This window comes from Myodes glareolus, chromosome 19 (genome assembly GCF_982192425.1).
Source record: "Myodes glareolus chromosome 19, mMyoGla1.1, whole genome shotgun sequence".
NCBI lineage: Eukaryota > Metazoa > Chordata > Mammalia > Rodentia > Cricetidae > Myodes > Myodes glareolus.
In genome coordinates this window covers 12,287,526-12,307,652 of record NC_142044.1, presented here as the reverse complement: position 1 = coordinate 12,307,652, position 20,127 = coordinate 12,287,526, and the positions used below count along the sequence as shown (strand labels likewise).

The following is a 20,127-nucleotide window of genomic DNA, read 5'->3' as shown; positions in this document are numbered from 1 at the left end:
ATTTGGAGTCCTGGCCTTCAGCTGCTCTTCCCTGCTAGAGCCTTCTGATTAGAGTTACTAAAAGCTGTGCCTTGCTTGAGGATCAGAGGATAAGGTTTTCACCTGTTGGCCCATTTGACTGTTAGGTATATAAGCCTCCATGGTGCTATTGAATAAAGGGCTTTTTACCAGTGATTAGACATCTGTGTGTCTGTCGGTCTCGGTGTGTGTGTTTGTGTATTTCAACCCCAGCTCCTTTCTCGAAGCTCGCGAACTGAATTGTAGTGCATAGAGCACAGACGGGCACGCAGTGCACAGCAATGAGGAAGCAGTGGCTTTGCAATCCTTGCTTCCCCCCCTCCCCAAATATAGTATCTTCTGTGGATTACATGAGAATTTCATACAATGCACCATGATCATTCCCACTTTCTATTCCCAAGTCCACCATCCCAACCTTGTTCCCACAGCAAAAAAAAAGAAAAAAAAATAATATATCAAGTTCAATTTGTGTTGTCCATATGCTCATTAGAGCATGATCAAGCTTCCATTGCCCAGTCCCTTAAATATAACTGAGTCCTTCCCACTCCCAGCCCTATCAGAAATTATCACATATGAAGAGCTAACTTCAGCATCTTTCTCTCAATCTTAAGAATTCTCTTCAATGATTTCCTGTTCAGACTGTTTCTTTTATTTCTTTATGTATTTATTTATTTGGCATTTAAAGGTTGTCACAAAAGCTTTCTATGCCTCTCACTCTAAATTCTGAGTCTGTTGTTGTCAATGCCATTGCAATGGAAGTGTGTCTGGCTGTCACAGCCAGTGACATCATGGATCAAGGACTTCCACACGGCCGCTGGAGGCTGCATGAAACACAGTTCTCAACATGTTCCCTGGTGCCAGCCCTGATCAATGACATCAACATGATCTTCACTGGCTACACAGATAACGAATATCAACACGGCCTAGAATGCCTGACCCCAGCTTGACCTCTGATGGCAGTATGGGTGACAGAACCTGCAGCAGCAACAGGGGGCACAGGCACAAGGATGGCCCAAAGAAGCAGTGCAGACCGTGCTGGTCTTTCCAGTGGGCTTCATCAAGAAAATGAGTGATTCTTCATCTTGGATATCTTGTTGTTCTATAGTCAGAGTGATCATAGCATATGTCTGGGCAGCACATTCAGGGGCACAACCTGCAAGAACTCTGGGCTGCTGTATATCACCCTCTTAGCCCCACTATGAATTCTGTTTTACTGGCATTCTGTAGAGAAGTAACCACGACAGCCTCAAAGGATGATTCTCCTGAACATATTGTATTCAATCTTTTTTTTTTTTTAAAGTTGGGACGTTGTATTAGTTAAATTTCTTTAGAGGACACACACAAATAATATAATATTATATAAAAATAAAATACATATTATTGGAGTAATACTAAGAATTTTACATGTTTGTTGTATTGAATTTAGTAAAGTCTGATTCATTATAGAGGGCTTATTGGAGTGACTTTAGAGGCTGTGGTCCAGCTGGTCCGTATTTTTTTTCTTCCAATGGAAAGTTTAATAATTCAGTTGCTTTTCAGGCCAAGGAACTGGATAATTCATCTGGTCTTTGGTATACATCATTCTTGAAGAAGTCTGCTTTAATGTCAGTGAGTCAAGGGTGAGACAGGTAGGGAAAGAGAGAGATACTGGGCATTAAAAACCTCAAAGCCTATCTCCAGAGACACACCTCCCCTGAAAGCACAAACCTCCTCATCATTCTAAAAAGTTCTTTAACTGGGACCTAAGCTTGCAAATGTATGAGCGACATTTTCATTCAAACCATCACAGAAGTTAAAACCGAGCTACCTGCAAACATGGTATCTGCTCAGCCATTTGACTATGGCATAGTGTGCTTCAGCCATACATAACCAGTTTTTCTAGACATACAAGGAATTTATATTATTTTACTACATTTATTTTATTGTCACCTAGATTCAATAATGTGTATGTGTTCATGTTTGTGTTCTTTTGCATGTATGTGTGTTCATGTGTTTCATGTGTACTTTCATATGTGTTTGTATTTGTGACTATAAGTGCATGTTTGTGAGTGTGTGTGTGTGTGTTCAGTAAATACTTTATCTTTGGCAAGCGAATTGGGGAAAGAGGGCTTATTTAATTTATAATTACCCACACGAATATGAGAAAATATGAATATTGATGAAAGAGATATCATGGGACCATTTACTTTTCTAACAAAAGGTTAGAGATTTTGTAATTATAGAAAGGATAAAAACATAATTGTTTGAAATTGCTTATGTACTTTCTTGATTCGGTGTTACTTTTCTATTCAGAATCTTTAGGTCAGAAAATTGCAATAGATTAAACTATTTTGTAATGTTGATTCGTCTGTTAAGTTTTAAATGGTTTGTATTGACTTGACTAAGTTACACTCATTATGTTCCATTCATATATATATACATAAATTAAATACATGATAGATTTTACAAAGTAAAAAGGAACAAGTTTGTTCTGAATTAAAGGATTGATAATCAAAAATGACCTTCATAATATTTAAATAAAACACACTTCTCTGCACCTTATATATTTTGCTCTGTTGAGAAAAGTAGATCTAGAATTGTTGTGCAAGTTCTAATTGGTCTTAATAATAAAAGCCCGGAGTCAGATATCAGGGTAAATGGTGAAAGATCAGAGAACTAAAGGAGCCAGCCATTAGGGTGACTTTTACCTCTCTAAACCCTCAGATCTAAATGGGCAAAATCCTGACTCCAGGATTCCTCAGAGTGAATACTCTAAGCTCCGTCTCCTCCCACCTTAAATTCTCCTCGATGCCCAGTCATAGCATTCTTTTCTTTACCTTTATTGTGCCGGGATTAAAGGCATGTGACTCCAAAGTACTGTAATTAGAGGTATGAGCCACCATTGCCTGGCTTTTATGGTTAACCACGGTGGCTAGGTCCACCCTCTGATCTTCAGGCAATCTTTATTGTTAGATTACAAACAAAATAGCACCACACAGAATTATTTACATATAGCCTATTTAAAATACAAAAAGTATTCATATGTTTAAGGTATTGCACTAAATATATACCAGATAATACTTGGTACCAAAGTAACACATACACAAATACATTCCTATGTCTTTGTAGGCATGCCAAGTAGAAGTACAAATATCATGTTTTCCCCTTGTATTGAAAATAGATTGCGTTCACAACTAATATATCCTGATGATGGCTTCCCCTCCCTCTGTTTCTCCCAGTTCTTCGCAACTTCCCTCCTATTCCTGTTCAGTCATTTTCAGTCTCTCATTAGAAAACAGTCTTCTAAGGAATAATAATACAATATAATAAGGAAAAATAAAACTATCGCTTCAGAATAGAATGAAATAAAGAGAAGGAAAAGAGTCCAACATGAAGCAGAAGAAACAGAGACCCACAGGCAGGAATAATGACACAGAACTGAAGCCAAAATATCTATACTAAGTTTGGTAAGGTAGAGAAAAAAACATGACATATTATTATGTGACAAAGACTGTCCAAAATTACCATTGAGTTTCTTCTGTGTTGACTGTCTACTAAGGGTGATGTTTCCCACCATTAAGAGAAGTTTCTTTCCCTGGCAGGACTCCATTTGAACAAAACTGAATTTTCATTTGCATGTGGTTATCTATTAGAGGTAGCTTCTGGGTCAGGGATAATGTCCTGTAGCCACTCTTCTTTTAGCCTTAGGACCCCATCTGGGACAGATGCCTGCAGGCTCTCTGGATCCTGCATCGTTGCATGTCAGTTCACAAGCATTGCTCCTGTTGATTTAGAGGGCCTTGTTTTTTTGGTGTCCTCTATCTCTTATGGATCTTATGATATTCCTGCCTCCTCTTCCCCAGGGTTCCTTGGCTCCAGAGGGAAGGGATTTGAAGGAGACTTCTTATTTTGGACTGAGTCTCTCACTCTCTGCTTAATGTCAGACTGTGAGTCTCTTTATGTGTTCCCCTCTGCTTGCAGGGGGAAGCTCTCTGATGATGATTGTGCTGTTATTTATTTTACTTTATTTTTACATTTCCTTTTAGAACAGTAGTGTTTGGCTTATATTAGGTATCTGGGCGATCTAGTCTCAGGTTCTTGGTCATCCAAGCAGTCATTGGGTAATGGTTTTAACTCATGGAATGGGCTTTACATAAAATCACACATTGGTGGGTTAACCCCACAAGGTTTGTGCTATCATTGTACTAACACATCTTTCAGGCAGGACACCAATGTTAACTGAAGTCTTTGGGGCTGGGTAAAAAAGAATTATTTTATTTATGGCTCTAAATGCTGTCAGACATTTCTTGGAGTAATTATGTACTTGTTTATCATCTAGGAAATGCTAATCATTTAAGTGTTGATAAAATAGGGACAAGAGTCGGTATGTAGAATTTCTAGATAGTATTTTGAAAGCACATGATATGAAATATACATACAAATAATATGACAACATAGCATGGAAAAACTCATGCTCACCTAAGCTAATGTGTTGTAGTTTAAAACTAAGCATCTGAAATGAAACTTAGAAAGAGTGTAGTTATGTTTGCAAGAATAAATCCTGCCCTGATATTTATTGAACAAGTTCCACATGCACTATATTATTATTAGTGTCTATCACTCATTGTGGCTATTCTCATAACAAAGAACATATTTTGGTTAATATTAGTCTTCTTTGTTTTATACAAAACAAAACATAGAGTTGAAAATTTCTGGTCTCCTTGAATAATGTTTAACACTTATTGATTGCCACTATCAAATTAGGCAATCTAACTCAATGGTGTGCACTGAGCACTAACCAAACCATATATTTACATGACTTGTATTTCCACATAGGCTTTATGAACACTAAAACCAAAATAGATGAAGAAAAACTGAGAGGCCAAGACACAAAGTTAAAACGGTATACAGAATCACTAACTTAAATTTTTATTTTCAGTTTCAAATAAATTAATCAAAATGTACAGTTCAGAAAAGCTCTTTTGTGATCTATTGTGAATTTCTTTCTTTTTTTCTTTTTCAAGACATGGTTTCTCTGTAGCTTTGGAGCCTGTCCTGGAACTAGTTCTTGTAGATTAGGCTGACGTTGAACTCCCAGAGATCCACCTGCCTCTGCCTCCAAAGTGCTGTGATTAAAGGCATGCACCACCACCTGGCCTTAATTCCCCATGTTTGACAGTTAAAGGCTTCATGAAGTTGTACTGCATTTCCTTTTGCCATAATTGTGTATGCGTGTATGTGTGTGTTTATTCTAGCAATTTCCTGTGGGATTCCAAAAGCCCCAACAAATGGGGGAATACTGACAACTGACTATTTGGTTGGAACGCGAGTTACCTACTTTTGCAATGATGGATACAGACTCTCATCCAAGGAACTCACCACAGCCACCTGCCAGTCAGATGGAACATGGAGTAATCATAACAAGACCCCTCGCTGTGTTGGTATGTATGGTTACAGAAATGTGTCAATAGTGTGTAGTTTGTATGCTATGACTTGAAACTCTAAGTACTGTTGACTTTAAAAAGCACATCCCTGAAATGTCCTAGGATGAAAAGAAGAGTTTGTTAATAATCTGTTTTCTATTATGAAAGACTGAAGGATAGGAAACAGACATTTTACTCATGTTTAGAAATTCCAAAATATGTATAGATATCAAATGAGGTATTTTATTTTATGTAATCAATTTTCATTTACTTTATAAAATGGCTTTTGTTAGTAAGCTGTATACAGAGCTTTAAAAATATATTTATTTTAGTAATGTTCTACTTCAATAAATGTAGTTCTAGGTTTATTTTTAATAAGCTACCTTCTGAGAGTTCCTGGGGAAATAGAAGTAATTAATGATTAGTGTGGAAAAAATAAACAAATGTTATTTGTAGAGCACAATAGAGAATGAACTAAAGTAATAGCAATGTAAAGAATTTAATACACTTTAGGTATTCGTAAGATGTCATGAGGTGGCTATTTTGCCTTGTTAGCATCTGTATTCTTCCATTTGTGCAGTTGTTACTTGTCCAAGCATCAACTCCTTTACCTTGGAACACGGAAGATGGAGAATTGTGAATGGATCACATTATGAATACAAAACTAAGGTGGTTTTCAGCTGTGACCCTGGTTATCATGGACTTGGTCCTGCTTCTATTGAATGCCTTCCTAATGGGACTTGGAGTTGGAGAACTGAAAGACCGTACTGTCAAAGTATGCCTCGCTTGTTCTAGACGCTCTTTTTGGGGAGTGAATTTCTTGAATTATTTCTTTTTCAAAACACAGCCAATACAATGATTAGAATGATTGATTCTTTTTGTCTGTATGAGTGCTCCTTTGAGACATGTTGCCCAGCCTACCTTCAGAATCCTGAGCTCTAGAGTACCTGGACTGCAAGTGTGAATCATCAAAACTAGTGAAACAACACCAATAGTTTATGTGGAATTCCTCTCTGAATGCAGCGAATATGTTTTATAACCATTGGTTAATAAAGAAGCTCCTTTGGCCTATGGCAGGGTAGAATATAGCCAGGCAGGAAATCCAAGCAGAGGTAGAGAAAAAAAGAAGGCTAAGTATCCGGGTATGGGCAGCCAGGAAACGTAAGCACTGTCTATGTTTATAATTAATAAAATTATTCTTATTACACATTAAGGATTGCTCATTATGCTTAATAAATATATTGAATAAAATATCTGGTGAGAAAATCTGAAAAAAATCTCATTATAGTAGCTATATTATATTCATACTCATAGTGTACTTAATACTTGATGGGAAGTGTTTTTAATTTTTTTATATATAGTGAATTCATTCTTTTAAAAATGAAACTACATAATGAATTAACCATTTCAAACAACCCAGAGAGTCTGTAAATACAGAAATGATCTCTAGTTCAGGTAATCTAAAAACATATGATTTTAATAGCAGAATAGCAGTGCTATATGAAGCTTAATCTTGCTGATTTTCAATTTCTTGAATAAGGAAAATATAACATTTATTTTGTAAAGCTGTTGAGATGATTTAATGTCCTGACATATTTGATGTACCAACTAGATTCAGACTTACATTAACCTAAAGTGCTATTTAGTCAAATTGAGAATTATCAGTTCGTGTGTGTGTGTGTGTGTGTGTGTGTGTGTGTGTGTGTGTATTTAAAGTGGTCAGTGTCTGCTAAATAAACAAGAGAGATAGTTGAAATACTACCCAACTTCCTTTGCCTGTTTGCTATTTTGTACCAGAAGACATATTAGATTAAACCATTTTTAACCTGAATCCAAAACAAATCAATTTCATAAAGTACAATACAGACATTGATGTTTTATAAATAAATGATTGGACAAAAGAGAAATGATTTTTAATTAATTTAACACTATAGATAGCTAGTTATATCTAGCATATAAGTATCTGTGGATAACATTTCCTTTTAAGCATGTGTGTTTACAGTTTGCTGTCTAAATCTCTATGCTAGCATAGATTTTATTTGCCCCATGGCGTAAGATAAGTTTAGAAACAATGACAATAAAATAGATTTCTAGATGTTATAATAGCTTCTACTTCACACACCTCTGCTCAATCTTCAAAGTTAAAGGAAAATTTGGGTTAATTAATTATACTCTCTCTAATCGTAAAAAATAAATATTGAATATATCATATCATTTTTCTATTCTTTCAAATTCGCATTTGATTTAAAAATGCCATTTTCAGATGTAAGAAAATGAATTCAACGTTCACTTAAAATATAAGCACCATGCTATTTTTTTGACAAGTGCACTTTAATCATATCTCATGTGTGTTTTTTTCATGTTTTGAAGTCATCTCCTGTGGAGAATTACCAACACCTCCGAACGGAAATAAAATTGGAACACAAACTTCCTATGGCTCCACAGCCATCTTCACGTGTGATTTGGGATTCATGCTGGTGGGCTCTGCTGTGAGGGAATGTCTTTCTTCTGGGCTGTGGAGTGGATCGGAAACCAGATGTCTAGGTACGGGTTTTGAGCTCACTTTACCTTCCCTCCGCACACAACCAGCACCTACAACAGGAAACTGAACCTAGTCCCTGAAATGAGGCTAATTCATTTAGGAAGGTTGTAAAACATCAGAAGAGGTTTAATGCTAACATGTCTCCCGACAGAAAACAGATAACTCTTAAAGTCAAACAGATAATGTTTCTAACAACAGTCTGATGCCTTTATGGGGATACGTGCATTCCATGAAGAAAAGAAAAGGGTTGTAACTAATTACTGAAAAGGTCTGTACATAGAAACTGGCTTATCGCCAGCCAGTTCATTCTAAAGCACGGTCAGTTCTTTAAAGATAGTGCTTAACACGATGACTAAGATTAGAAAGTAAATCTGTATTTCAATCTTTCTCCTCTTTTATTTTACAGAATTGTAAGATGTTTGAAACCATTTTATTTAAACCATTGAAATCTAGTTTTTAAGCTTGTTATAGGCAATTGGATTCTTATTTTTGTTCCTACAGCTTTCTCAAAAATCTATTCAGAAACAAAACAAAACTGTAATATTATCCATTCTCTTTAATTATGAAAAGAATATTATGGTTTATACCACACCCCCACCCCACACTGAAGAACTTCAGTAACCTCTTTGATAACAAGAAATTGCTATGATTTGTGTTTATTTTATTTATCGAAAATAATTTCAATATATGACATAAATATTTAAATGATGAATAATGATAGTTCATTAATTTGCTGGATATTTTCTGTATTAATTTCAACAAAGCTCCAAAATATACACCTTTTTAGAAATGCAATTTTATATTGAATGCTAGAAGAGTTTATTTATTTGTTATTATACACCGTATTTCTAATAAGTTTGAAAATCTGTATGACTGCAACATTATCTGAAATACAAAAGATTTGGTTTGAATAAAACCTTATTTTTTAACAGCTATACTTGTAAAATAGATTCTGTACAGGAGAGGACTCAGCAGTATCTGCTAAAAACCAATCATTCAAATGTAAACAAATTTGTAGTATATGGGAATAAGTGATTAAAATAATCTTTTGATACTTTCTGAAGTAATTTTACTTATACTGACTTCTAGTCTAGATTCCTTAGTATACTTATAAGTTGAAAGTTTTGTATGAAAGATGTTTAAATAATATATTTTATGGTTACACAATTCAGTTAACAACTATTGTATTTTATGATAGTATATAATTTATCTGGATTTACCACCACAAATTATGCTCCATCTATGGTCCCTGGAAAAAGTACTGAAGAAACATATGTGCAGATCATACTTTTTAAGTCTACAAGGACACTATTATTGTAAAGCAGTATACAGTATAAGCTATATTGTTGGCTTTTAATATAAACCTATGATGAGGCCAGAGGGAAAAAGATTGCAAACAATGCAATCCTCCAGTCTTGCACTAGAAATTGATAGAAAGTATTCATTCATTCTCTGCTTGTCCTTCTGACCCAGAAACTCTTGGCATAGTGTGGGCAACAGAATATTCTGATTATTTTTCTGATATAGTGATTCTATTTCTTACTTCTCAGTGGTTTGTGTGGGTTTCTTAGTTGGAAGAGCAATCAACAACTGATGCTTATATGTCTTTGATCTATTTTAGTGCTATCCCGTTGTTATATTTGCTTCAATATTCATCTATCTTTCAAAGCATTAAAAAACACCTGTCAATATATCTCCTCAATGAGTGTCAAAATAAATATAATAAATCAACATTAAACATATTTGCACCTGTATTATTACCTAGACATCAATATTTGCGTATGGTTCTTGTTTTCTTTTTCGTCTTCACTTTTTTCTTTTCTTTTGATTTTTTTTTTGAGATGGGGGTCTCTCTACACAAATTCATCACTTTACCTTCAGATTGATTGGATTAAATCCATGTGTCACCAGCATGTGCCTCTATATCCCTTTCTTTTCTTAGTCTGATTAAAAAGTCATCATATATATATACATATACATATATTTGTATATCTATACACGTCATATATACCATACAGCATATATGTATATATACAACTACATGCTATATATAAACAATATGCAATGATATATATCTATTTTATACTCAATTAGAAGGTGTGTTAAGGCATACTACACCATATGTAGCTCTTCCAATATAAAGGATTTTTTGATGACATATTTATTCTTTTCTATCGGTTCTCAGAAAAGGAATTTTCTAACATTATTTATACCCTCTTTATCAACAGATTTGAATTTGCCTTGTTTTGTGATTTTTGATGGCTAGCAAAATTTCATTGACTTTCGGGTCATTTTCAAATTTCCCTTTGTGATACAGGTGATTACTTATATTGTAACACATTTAGTATGAACTACTCATTCTTTGTCTGTTCTGCTTATAATATTGATCATTGCACATTATGAGCATCTGTCCCTATCTATGATTTACTTATTCATTTCTTAATAAAAACTTTCGATGAGCGAACGTTTTTAACTTTGTTAAAGACAGCCCTTGTTGATTTCATTACTTCTTTTTTTCCTTAACATCCTTCTTCATCTTAGAATGTTCTTACCCATCATTAATTAAAACACACGGTTTCTACCAGGTTGTTCTAGAAGGTTTCTAACTTGATATATTATTCGTATGCATTTATTGTGTTGGTGTACTTTTTATGATGTAAGATTAAGCCTGTTTTTTTCTCCTATAATTATCAACACTGTTTTAAAATTTTCATGAAAATAATTTATATCATTTTACTAAGTTTTAGAGTTTGTCAAACTCAATCAAGAGTGGTTTTTCAGCTCTAGAATCATATAGAAAGTTTGACATGTATCAGTATTAAACATTTGATCTCTCAGCAATGTTTACCTATTTAATACTTGTTTTTTTCTTTAAGTTTTATAATAGTAATATTATAATTTTAGCACAAAGATCTTGTGTGTTACTTGCTAAATTCAGAATTTCAGTAGTATGTATTAAATTTACTTCTTTCAAATGTTGGGTACTAGTATATACAACAGCAATCAGTTGAAAGATTTTTCTAGAATTTTTACAAGCATGTTAAATTCACTTTATTAGTTTGAAGAATTTCTAAAACACAATTATTAATATATAAACATACATTTAGGTATGTGTAATGTCATTTATCTCTACATAGTTTTTATTTTTGTTTCTCAATGTTATTCCTCTTTCCTTCTATTTTTACTTTTTCATTACTGTGTACTTTTTTATATATTAGGTTTGAAAGATAACTTTAAAGGTTTTTTCTATTTGTTTTCAATTGTTGATATGAATTATTATAAAGATTTTAGTATCCTCCTATGCTTTAAATCCTGTAGGCCTTGTCCTGGTGTATCTTTGTCATTCTTATGTGTAATGGTTTATACTCAACAATTTTGCTGATACTTTAGAAGAGATTTTATTTAATATTACTCAGTAGTATATATTTTTGTTTTCTATTTTTTATTATTTCTGAAATTGACTTAATTATTTTATTCTGTTTATTTTGTATGGTTTTATATTCTTGATTTTTAATTTTATTTTTAATTAAAATACTACAAAATTTTCTCTCACCTTGGTAACAATTCCTATGGCACACATCTTCTTCTCCCACTCTTTCTCAAAGCTATGGCCTCTTACTTAAATGATTACTGTTACATAAATATGTCTAGAGAGATATAAATACAATTGTCTGGCTATATTTAATATTGATATAATATTATCAACAACATGGTATTAGGTACTCATTTATAGGGCTCATCCCTGAAGAAGACCAATACTTCTTCTCTTGGCAGTTGTTGATTAGTTATACATGAATCTAGGGTTGGGTCCTTGTGAGGTTTCCCCCATCCATGACAGCATGCTATATGATAGTATCATTTTAAGGTCGTGTTTAGGCAGCCATTTTCTTGAGATTTCATAGGTGCAGCCTCCCTGTCAGATAATGAACATAATCTCATGGCAAATTTCTGAATTCTTTATCTCTTACAATTGTTCTGTGTCTTCTTCAATTTCCCAGAGCCTTGAGGTAGAGGTAGGGTTGTTGATGTATCAGTTGTGGCTCTGCACCTGTATTCAGTTCTTCTCTAGATTTTTACATATTTGATCTTACAGTAGTAATTTTTATCTGCTTCAAGAAGCTTATTTGATGAGAGACAATGACTATACTTATCTGCGGGTATTATAAATGTTCAGAAAGCAGTTAGGGATTGCCCAGCTTTAGAAGTTTCAGTAGTAGATTCCCCTCTAAAATGCAAAATCTCATTAGACAGTATTAGTGGCTCAGCCTGGAGGTTGGATCTATCTCCTTTATCTTTCTCTTCTTAAAGGAAAAGAATGTAAAAAGTGATAATTATATAACATTTTAATTTCTAAATAGAACACATAAATTGTGCTGGGATTATACTCACTTGGTTGAATGCGAAATCTAATTATGCATATAAATAATAAATAAAATCCTCGGTTACATTATTAAAACATTATTTGACAAATTTCAGCGGGTCACTGTGGAATTCCAGAACTCATAGTGAACGGCCAAGTCATTGGAGAAAACTATGGATACAGAGACACGGTTGTGTATCAGTGTAATCCTGGCTTTCGTTTGATTGGCTCGTCAGTGAGGATATGTCAGCAGGATCACAATTGGTCTGGTCAGCTTCCATCCTGTGTGCGTAAGTAAGCATGGCAAAAGAAAGTAGAGACCTCCTGTCTTCTGAAATAGTCAATGAATCATGTTCACTAAACAAGATAAATCTTTTATTTATTTATTTATTTACAATATTTAGGTAACCATGGAAATTAAATTTTATACTGTGTTCAGGTACACTGCTGTGCAAAAATCTCTCAGGATCATATAAAACTATATATTGGGATAATATTAAATTGTACATTCTTTAGATTTTTCACGAAGACATAATTTAAGTTCAGAACCTCAGCGTTTGTTGAAAATATTTACAAGAGAATATTTGTGTGAGTATGGCATACTCTCAGCACGTTTTTAACATAAGGTTTTCAAGTTGTTGACACCACTGTAACAATGTCAACACTCTTGTGATGTGAGACTACAAAGCTTTTTCTAGTGTAAATTCTTCTGGTAAATGTGTTTTAGTAATTAGGCTGCTATAGCTCATCAAATAGAGTCCTGATGATTTGTAATTAGTGGAGGAAAAGGCAGAGTCATTGTGCTGGTGTCAGATTCATTGCTAATTATGTCAGTTAAGTCAAGTGATTTGCTCTTTCAGAACTACATTTCATAAACACTTGAAAGTGTTTATCATTACGATTCCCTTTAGCTTCAGAAACCATCATATTCTTAAATATATCAATAGTATATATGTGACATAGAAATAATACGTTGTGATAAGTGATGAAAATAGTTTGACCATTATTAGGAAGTTTTTATAACTATATTTAAAATATTTTACTACAAATATAAAACTGACCACATATATGATTGGATATTTAAAAATTATATTTAAATGAACACATTCAACATTTCAATAAACCTCTTGAGCCGAGCAGTGGTGGCACACGTCTTTAATCCCAGCACTTGGGAGGCAAAGGCAGGTGGATTGCTGTGAGTTTGAGGCCAGCCTGGTCTACAAGAGCTAATTCTAGGACAGGCTCCAAAGCTGCAGAGAAACCCTGTCTCGAAAAAAACAGCAAACAAACAAATTAACAAACAAAAAACAACAAGAAAAAGCTTTTAATGAATTTATGTATGAAATTGTGCATTAAAGAGATAAGGGTGCTAGAAAGATAGCACAGTGGTTAATAGCACTGGCTTATCTTTTAGAGAACCAAGGTTTGATTTTCAGCACAAATATAGTAACCTCACAACCAGCAACTCCAGATTCAGACTCTCTATCTTTTGTGGCCACTGCATGCATTTGGCACACAGGCAAATGTAAATACAAAACACCATACAAATAAAATATAAAATAAATTAAAAAAAGGATTTTGATTTTTTTAACTTTATTATAATTTCTTAAATAATTACAGCTGTGCTTGGGAGTTATCAGGAGTCTCTTCCTGTACCTGCAATATGAATTTGACAATGGTGATATCTTTCATTTCTTTTCATTATTGACAACAATGCACAAGAACTTTAAGACAGAGGAGGAAAGGGAAGGCCGTCTGGACACGGCTCGCTCATGTGCAAAGGGGATGAGCTACTGTAAATCAGAAAGCAGAGAGCAGCGCACTGAAGGAGATTGGGCTGAAGTAGCTTTGAGGCTAGCTGGGCTGACGCACCACGAATAAGATCAAAGTGTTCTTCTTATCATTGTTTCATGAGTCCTAAACTGATATTTGAATTCTTGGGCTAGAGGTGTATCATATACTCTGGAAATGCCTTAACACTGGGCAGAATTCAGCGTGGTGTATGTATGTGTGTGTGCATGCATGTGTGTGTGCATGTAAAGGATCCCATGTAGAGCAGCACTTTTCTGCTCTAGCAGGTGAGGGCTTAAGGCAGATGGCTTCTATGAGGCAGAGTATGAGGTGAATTTTGGCTTCAGGTGTTCCTTGTTCAGCATTTCTCTCTCACAACCACCTGTGCCTTCAGTTCCCATGCATTCCGTATCTGCCAAGGAAAACTGACCAATCCCCAGCCCAGCTCCTTTCAAACTGGGTATTGGAGATGAGCTGGACTCCATAAACCACATTTCCTTCTTCATATTATTTCTGTCTTTGTAGTTTTTTGTCTTTATTTTAAATGCTGCACAAAATTGTATTACCTTTTCTTATTATCATTAATGCCCATATGTACATGTGTGATATTGTGACCCATTTACACTTTACCTAATTATACATTTAATTTCTCCTAATAACTACCATCCTCAATTACTTTAATGTTTTAAGAGTATTGTCTAGTGAGTGGCAGTATAGACATCGCATACTTCAACTGCAGCATCAGAGGCTATGAACAGAGATTTTGCAAGCTTTAGAGAAAACGTGATTACTTTAATATGAGTTAAACAAAAGACTTATTTAATCAATTACTAATTTAAGTAATATTTATAAATTATATCATTGTCAATTTTTTAAAAAATAGCATATTTCATGGAAAATGTGTTTGAGTTCTGAGGTTTTGGGTAAGAAACGCATAGTAAACATTTAAACTCATCCTAAAAACAGACACATCATCACCACCACTGCTAGGTAACTTAAATAGAGCAGTATTTGTCTTGTGTTTGCTCTAGATCTTTTTAAATTTTTCATCTAAATTCAGACATGACCAAATAATGGCACTGTCTTTTTTCTTAAATAATTAGGACTATAAATGAGAAGAGTCCCTAAGGGGAGAAATTGTTTTATTTTATTGATAATTTTAAACAAGAATAAGATACAGTTAAATTTCCAAGTCAGTGGTTGACATTAACAATGTAGCTGAAGAGTAATTGCCCCTGGGTCATTTAGAAAGCACTAAAAACAGCTATAGTCTTTTCTGTACCCAATGATGAAGCCTCATTCCTGGGGTGGTCTGATTAGCAGAGTGAGTTGACACACTTCCTAGAAGAGCAGGCTTTGGGAAAATCCAACACCTCATAAAATTAATGCAAGGATCATCATATTAAAATGATCCAAATAATTCCACTGAGCATATAATTTCCAAGTAGAAGAGTTAAATTATCAAATAACGTCCAGTAAGACTGATCGACTTGAAGAATAGTAGCACTGTTTATTTCAAAACATGATTGAGACTGCTAGAGAAGCACCATGCGCTGGTTCCTGCGGTCTCCATGATCTTGTCTTGTTAAGACTCCAACACTTTTGTCTATTAAATTTTAATGATACCTCTTCGAAATAAATCAAAGTAATGATTTCAAAATTACATTGAAAAATGAATACAAGTATTGCAGCCCTTAAAATTAACTATTCAAGTTATACTTTGTCAGTTACTTTGTCCTTACTGCAGGCATCTAGGGGCGAAAATGCATGTTATCATGTAGAATTGTTTTTTGTATTTCAGCATTATTTCAGGATATACAAAAGCGAGAAACAACATCAAACAGCTATATAGAACAAAGCAAGCATGTGACATATTAAACATATGTTGGGCTTTACTGAAACCTTCATAACTAAGTGGATTAAGAAATGTTTAATGGTTAAAAATACTTAGAGAAACCCTGTCTCAAAAAACAACCCACACAAAAAAATGCTTGCTGGACAACTATGAAGAACTGAGCTCTGGTCCTGTTCCCATGTAGATAGTAAGGTATAGTCTGGCTTGAGTCTCTAACCCCAGGGTTATGGGAGACCGAAGGATTGCTAGGACTCACAGCCTACCAGCCTGGTCAAAAGGTTTGAGCTGCAGAGACAAGAAAATGGCAGAAGGACAGAGGAGACCACCCAACACCCTTGTCTAGCTTCTGTTCATATACCTGCACACACATGTGCAAATACATGCACATGAATCTCTCTCTCTCTCTCTCTCTCTCTCTCTCTCTCTCTCTCTCTCTCTCTCTCCCTCTCTGTTACACACACAACAGTCTCTAAAAAACACACAATCCTATAATCCTATAGTTTGTTTACCCCAATATATTTTACTGATTCTCTATATCTTTATTAGTAAAAAATACTTTGCGTGTATCCATGTAGTAAGCGATTTCTTTACTTTGAAGTTAAGAAAGATAATCGTCATGTGATAATTGATAAGCTTTACTGTTTTTCTCCTCTTCCCCAATGATTTAGCTGTTAGCTGTGGTCACCCGGGTAGTCCAATTTACGGAAGAACAAGTGGAAATGGGTTCAACTTTAATGATGTGGTAACATTCTCTTGCAATGTTGGGTATATCATGCAAGGGCCAACAAAGGCTCAGTGCCAGGCCAACCGGCAGTGGAGCCATCCCCCACCTGTGTGCAAAGGTAACCAGCTCACCACATTCCTTCTGGGGTCATGCAGCAGTATGTGTATAGGTGATAAATCTGACAAGCTCAGGCAAAACTGTAAGGGGTTATTTGCTAATAAAACAAAAGGTTTGAATATTGGTGTCCTCTCATTTCATGTTTTTAATTGTTAATTTTTTCCATTTTTATTTTCATCCATTTACTTATAATTCATTTAAAAGTATAATTACATCATTTCTTTCCTTTACTTTCCTCACTTCAGAGCCTTCTAGCCCCTCCTACATCCTCCCTTCAGTCTCAATGTGTAGGGATTGATTCCTTATGCACAAATAAGTAACTACACCCTGCAGAAGCTGATCTAGATGCTTGTGTATCTGGCTTAATACTGTATCACTTTATATTGCTTAACCAATTTAAGGTCCATCCCAAGAAAGACTGCTCCCTCTTAGGGCAGTTATTAGTTCCCCGTAGTTCTTTACGTAAAATGGACCCCCATGACATTTCTCCCTGTCCTCATTTGTATGTCTAGAACTATAGGACTTTCTTTCTGCTTAATATTATTAAGCTACAGCTATTTCTGAGGGCATACATACAGTACTCAAGATCATTTTAAATTTCTTTTCCGTTCATGAGCACTGGAATGAGCTTTTGGAATTTATGACTTTGTACTTTTGCAAAATGCCCCCGGATTTCCATGCTATTTGCGTAAGTTCTTTTCATTGCTTACCAGATAGTAACAGATTAAAAGAATCTTCCTTAGTAAATTATTTTTAAATGAAATATGATAAAGATCATTTTGTGAAAAATAATAATATACCTGACTGCTCTTAGGACTGGAGAGGGAGGAGGAGAGGGAGTGGGGAGAGTGGGAGGGTATTGGGAGGAGGGGAGGAAGTGGAAATTTTTATAAATTAATAATAATAATAATAATAACAAATAATAATAATATACCACCACTATCTCTTTAGTATTTGAAAAAAATAGCTTAACTGGGATGTTTCTTTAATTTACATTTAGCATAATTCTTATGAATTGCTATGATCCTTAAAATTGCTGAATTTTTTCTATGCTTCTACCTACACAAATTTCAGACAATTATTTCAGTGGTTCATGGATTTGCTAAATTTCTGGAATATGTCATTCATTTAATTAAATTTACTTCAGAAACTACATTTTTAAAAATTTCAACTGAGTTGCATCTAGTTCTAATTACATTATTCTCAAGCTACCTTTTATGCTTTTCCACTGATTTAGTGGTCAACTGCTCTGATCCTGGGATTCCAGCCAATTCCAAAAGAGAAAGCAAAATAGAACATGGGAATTTCACCTATGGCACGGTGGTATTCTATGACTGTAACCCAGGATACTTTCTATTTGGCTCTTCAGTTTTGATATGTCAGCCAAATGGACAATGGGACAAACCTTTGCCAGAATGCATCAGTAAGTAGATAATATGAATTGTTCCTATGAAACGCTGTCATGTAAATAATATTGACGTTTATTGCCAACCTATACTCAAAACTATACACCTTAAGAAATTATATTGACTGAATTAAATTATATTGACTGTTTCAAAACTACACATCTATATGTCTTGCAGATTCTTTGCTTAAATGGTTTTTCATAATATCATTTTTTACTAAAATATATAGTTTTCTATAATACTCTATGATATTATTGTTCACGCTAGTGAGAAGGGAAGAGACATCTGCTTAACCCTGAGAGGAACCCACCATTGACCAAAGTATGCAAACGACCAATGGAGTTGTGTTCGGTGAAATAAGTGAACGGTGACAACAGAAACAGAAAAGAATCATGGTCAGGTGCATCACCTAAAATCCACTCTTGAATGAGTGAAAGCTAAAGAAAGCTGCAAACCCAGACTACATTGTACAACTTACATAAAGAACTGGTTTGTAGGCAGCTCAGATAGCAGGAGCCCTTCACAGCGCCTTCCAGGTTGCTTGGCTGATGTGAGCGAGCCTCTTTTAGCTCTTTCAGAGTGTCTCCTGGCTAACCTCACTTCTTATGTTTACTTGGGGAGGGAGATGATTACAGAATCTGATCAGTTTCAGGGACTTCCTAATTCCTTAGCTGAAAGAATTTCCATGCAGAAAGAATGTCTTACCTCCCTTTAGAACAGTGTGTCTCAATGAACTTTCCTACATGATTTTATCTTATAGGAAACTGATGCACAACAAATATTAATGTGATAGCTATTTTTCTCTCATTCTCTGTATGGATATCATTCACTCTCTGTAATATTATTGTTTTAGAGACATGGGTATTTTTATTTTGTATCGATATTAAACTGTTGTTTAATTCTACTTTAGTGTTAATATGAGCAGCTATTGGTTCTTCACAATACTTGGAGATTCAAAAAGCAGTGCTAATTAAAAGTTATAGACCTTCCATATTCATCCTACAAAGGTCTAGCTTTATTAATGGATAATACACATTATTTTCACCAAAATGTACATTGAACAATAAAAGTACAATATGAACAAAAAAGTACACAAATGTACAGTAAAAGTTCCTTGACTTCTATTATATTTTTCACTAGAAGCTTAAAACACAAATACAGTACTATATATAATCCACAATAATTTAATAAGTCTGCAGAGATTGCTCAGTTGGGTAAAAATGCTTTCCACACAATAATCTAACTTCTAACCTTAGAACTCATGCATAGAAAGCCGGATGTAGTAGAATAAGGATGTGTTCAATGTATTCCGACATTTAAAGAGAAGAACCAGAAGTTCATGGGAAATTTAGTCCTTGTAAGTTCACAGCATAGCAGAAACAATAGACTTGGGATCTAAGCAATTAGGTGGAAGGAGTAAAGTGAGTCTAAACAGGATGTCTTCTGAGCTCTGTACTTGTGCGTGTGCGTGTGTATGTATGTATGTATATATATATATATATATATTACATATGTTATAAAAAATTGCTGAAGATATAAGAGAATAAAATTCTGATTCAGTCAACTAACAAGTGTCAAATAGAGAAAAATTATAAAAGGATGGATTAAACTGTTAAGAAATGATTTTCCAAGTAAATTTTAGATATAATAAATAATAAAATTATTTTAAAATCATGATAATTGAGAGGAATTTCTTTTATGTTTAAGAGGAAAATTCTAATGAAAATGTGTGACAACGTTGTGTATTCCAGAGAAGCAAAATTTTCACTCCTTCCATAAGATTTCTGTTTCTATGTAACTAATTTATTTGACCTGTTAAGCAAGATATATTTTACTTCTTTTAGTAGACTAACCCAATGATGTGAATAATTTACTTACATGATCATTATACAAACTAATAATATTAAATTTA

General features: G+C 34.3%; 1 protein-coding gene across 1 annotated transcript in view; it reads left to right on the top strand.

Annotated features, from left to right (window-relative positions):
* Window positions 1-20,127, top strand: part of Csmd3 (CUB and Sushi multiple domains 3) — a 1,053,984-nt gene that overhangs the window by 983,491 nt on the left and 50,366 nt on the right. The window contains exons 51-56 of the mRNA XM_087898772.1: window positions 5,253-5,438; window positions 6,001-6,195; window positions 7,791-7,964; window positions 12,439-12,612; window positions 16,637-16,810; window positions 18,047-18,232. Coding sequence (XP_087754898.1) covers window positions 5,253-5,438; window positions 6,001-6,195; window positions 7,791-7,964; window positions 12,439-12,612; window positions 16,637-16,810; window positions 18,047-18,232 — 1,089 coding nt within the window. The remainder of the gene's footprint in view (window positions 1-5,252; window positions 5,439-6,000; window positions 6,196-7,790; window positions 7,965-12,438; window positions 12,613-16,636; window positions 16,811-18,046; window positions 18,233-20,127) is intronic.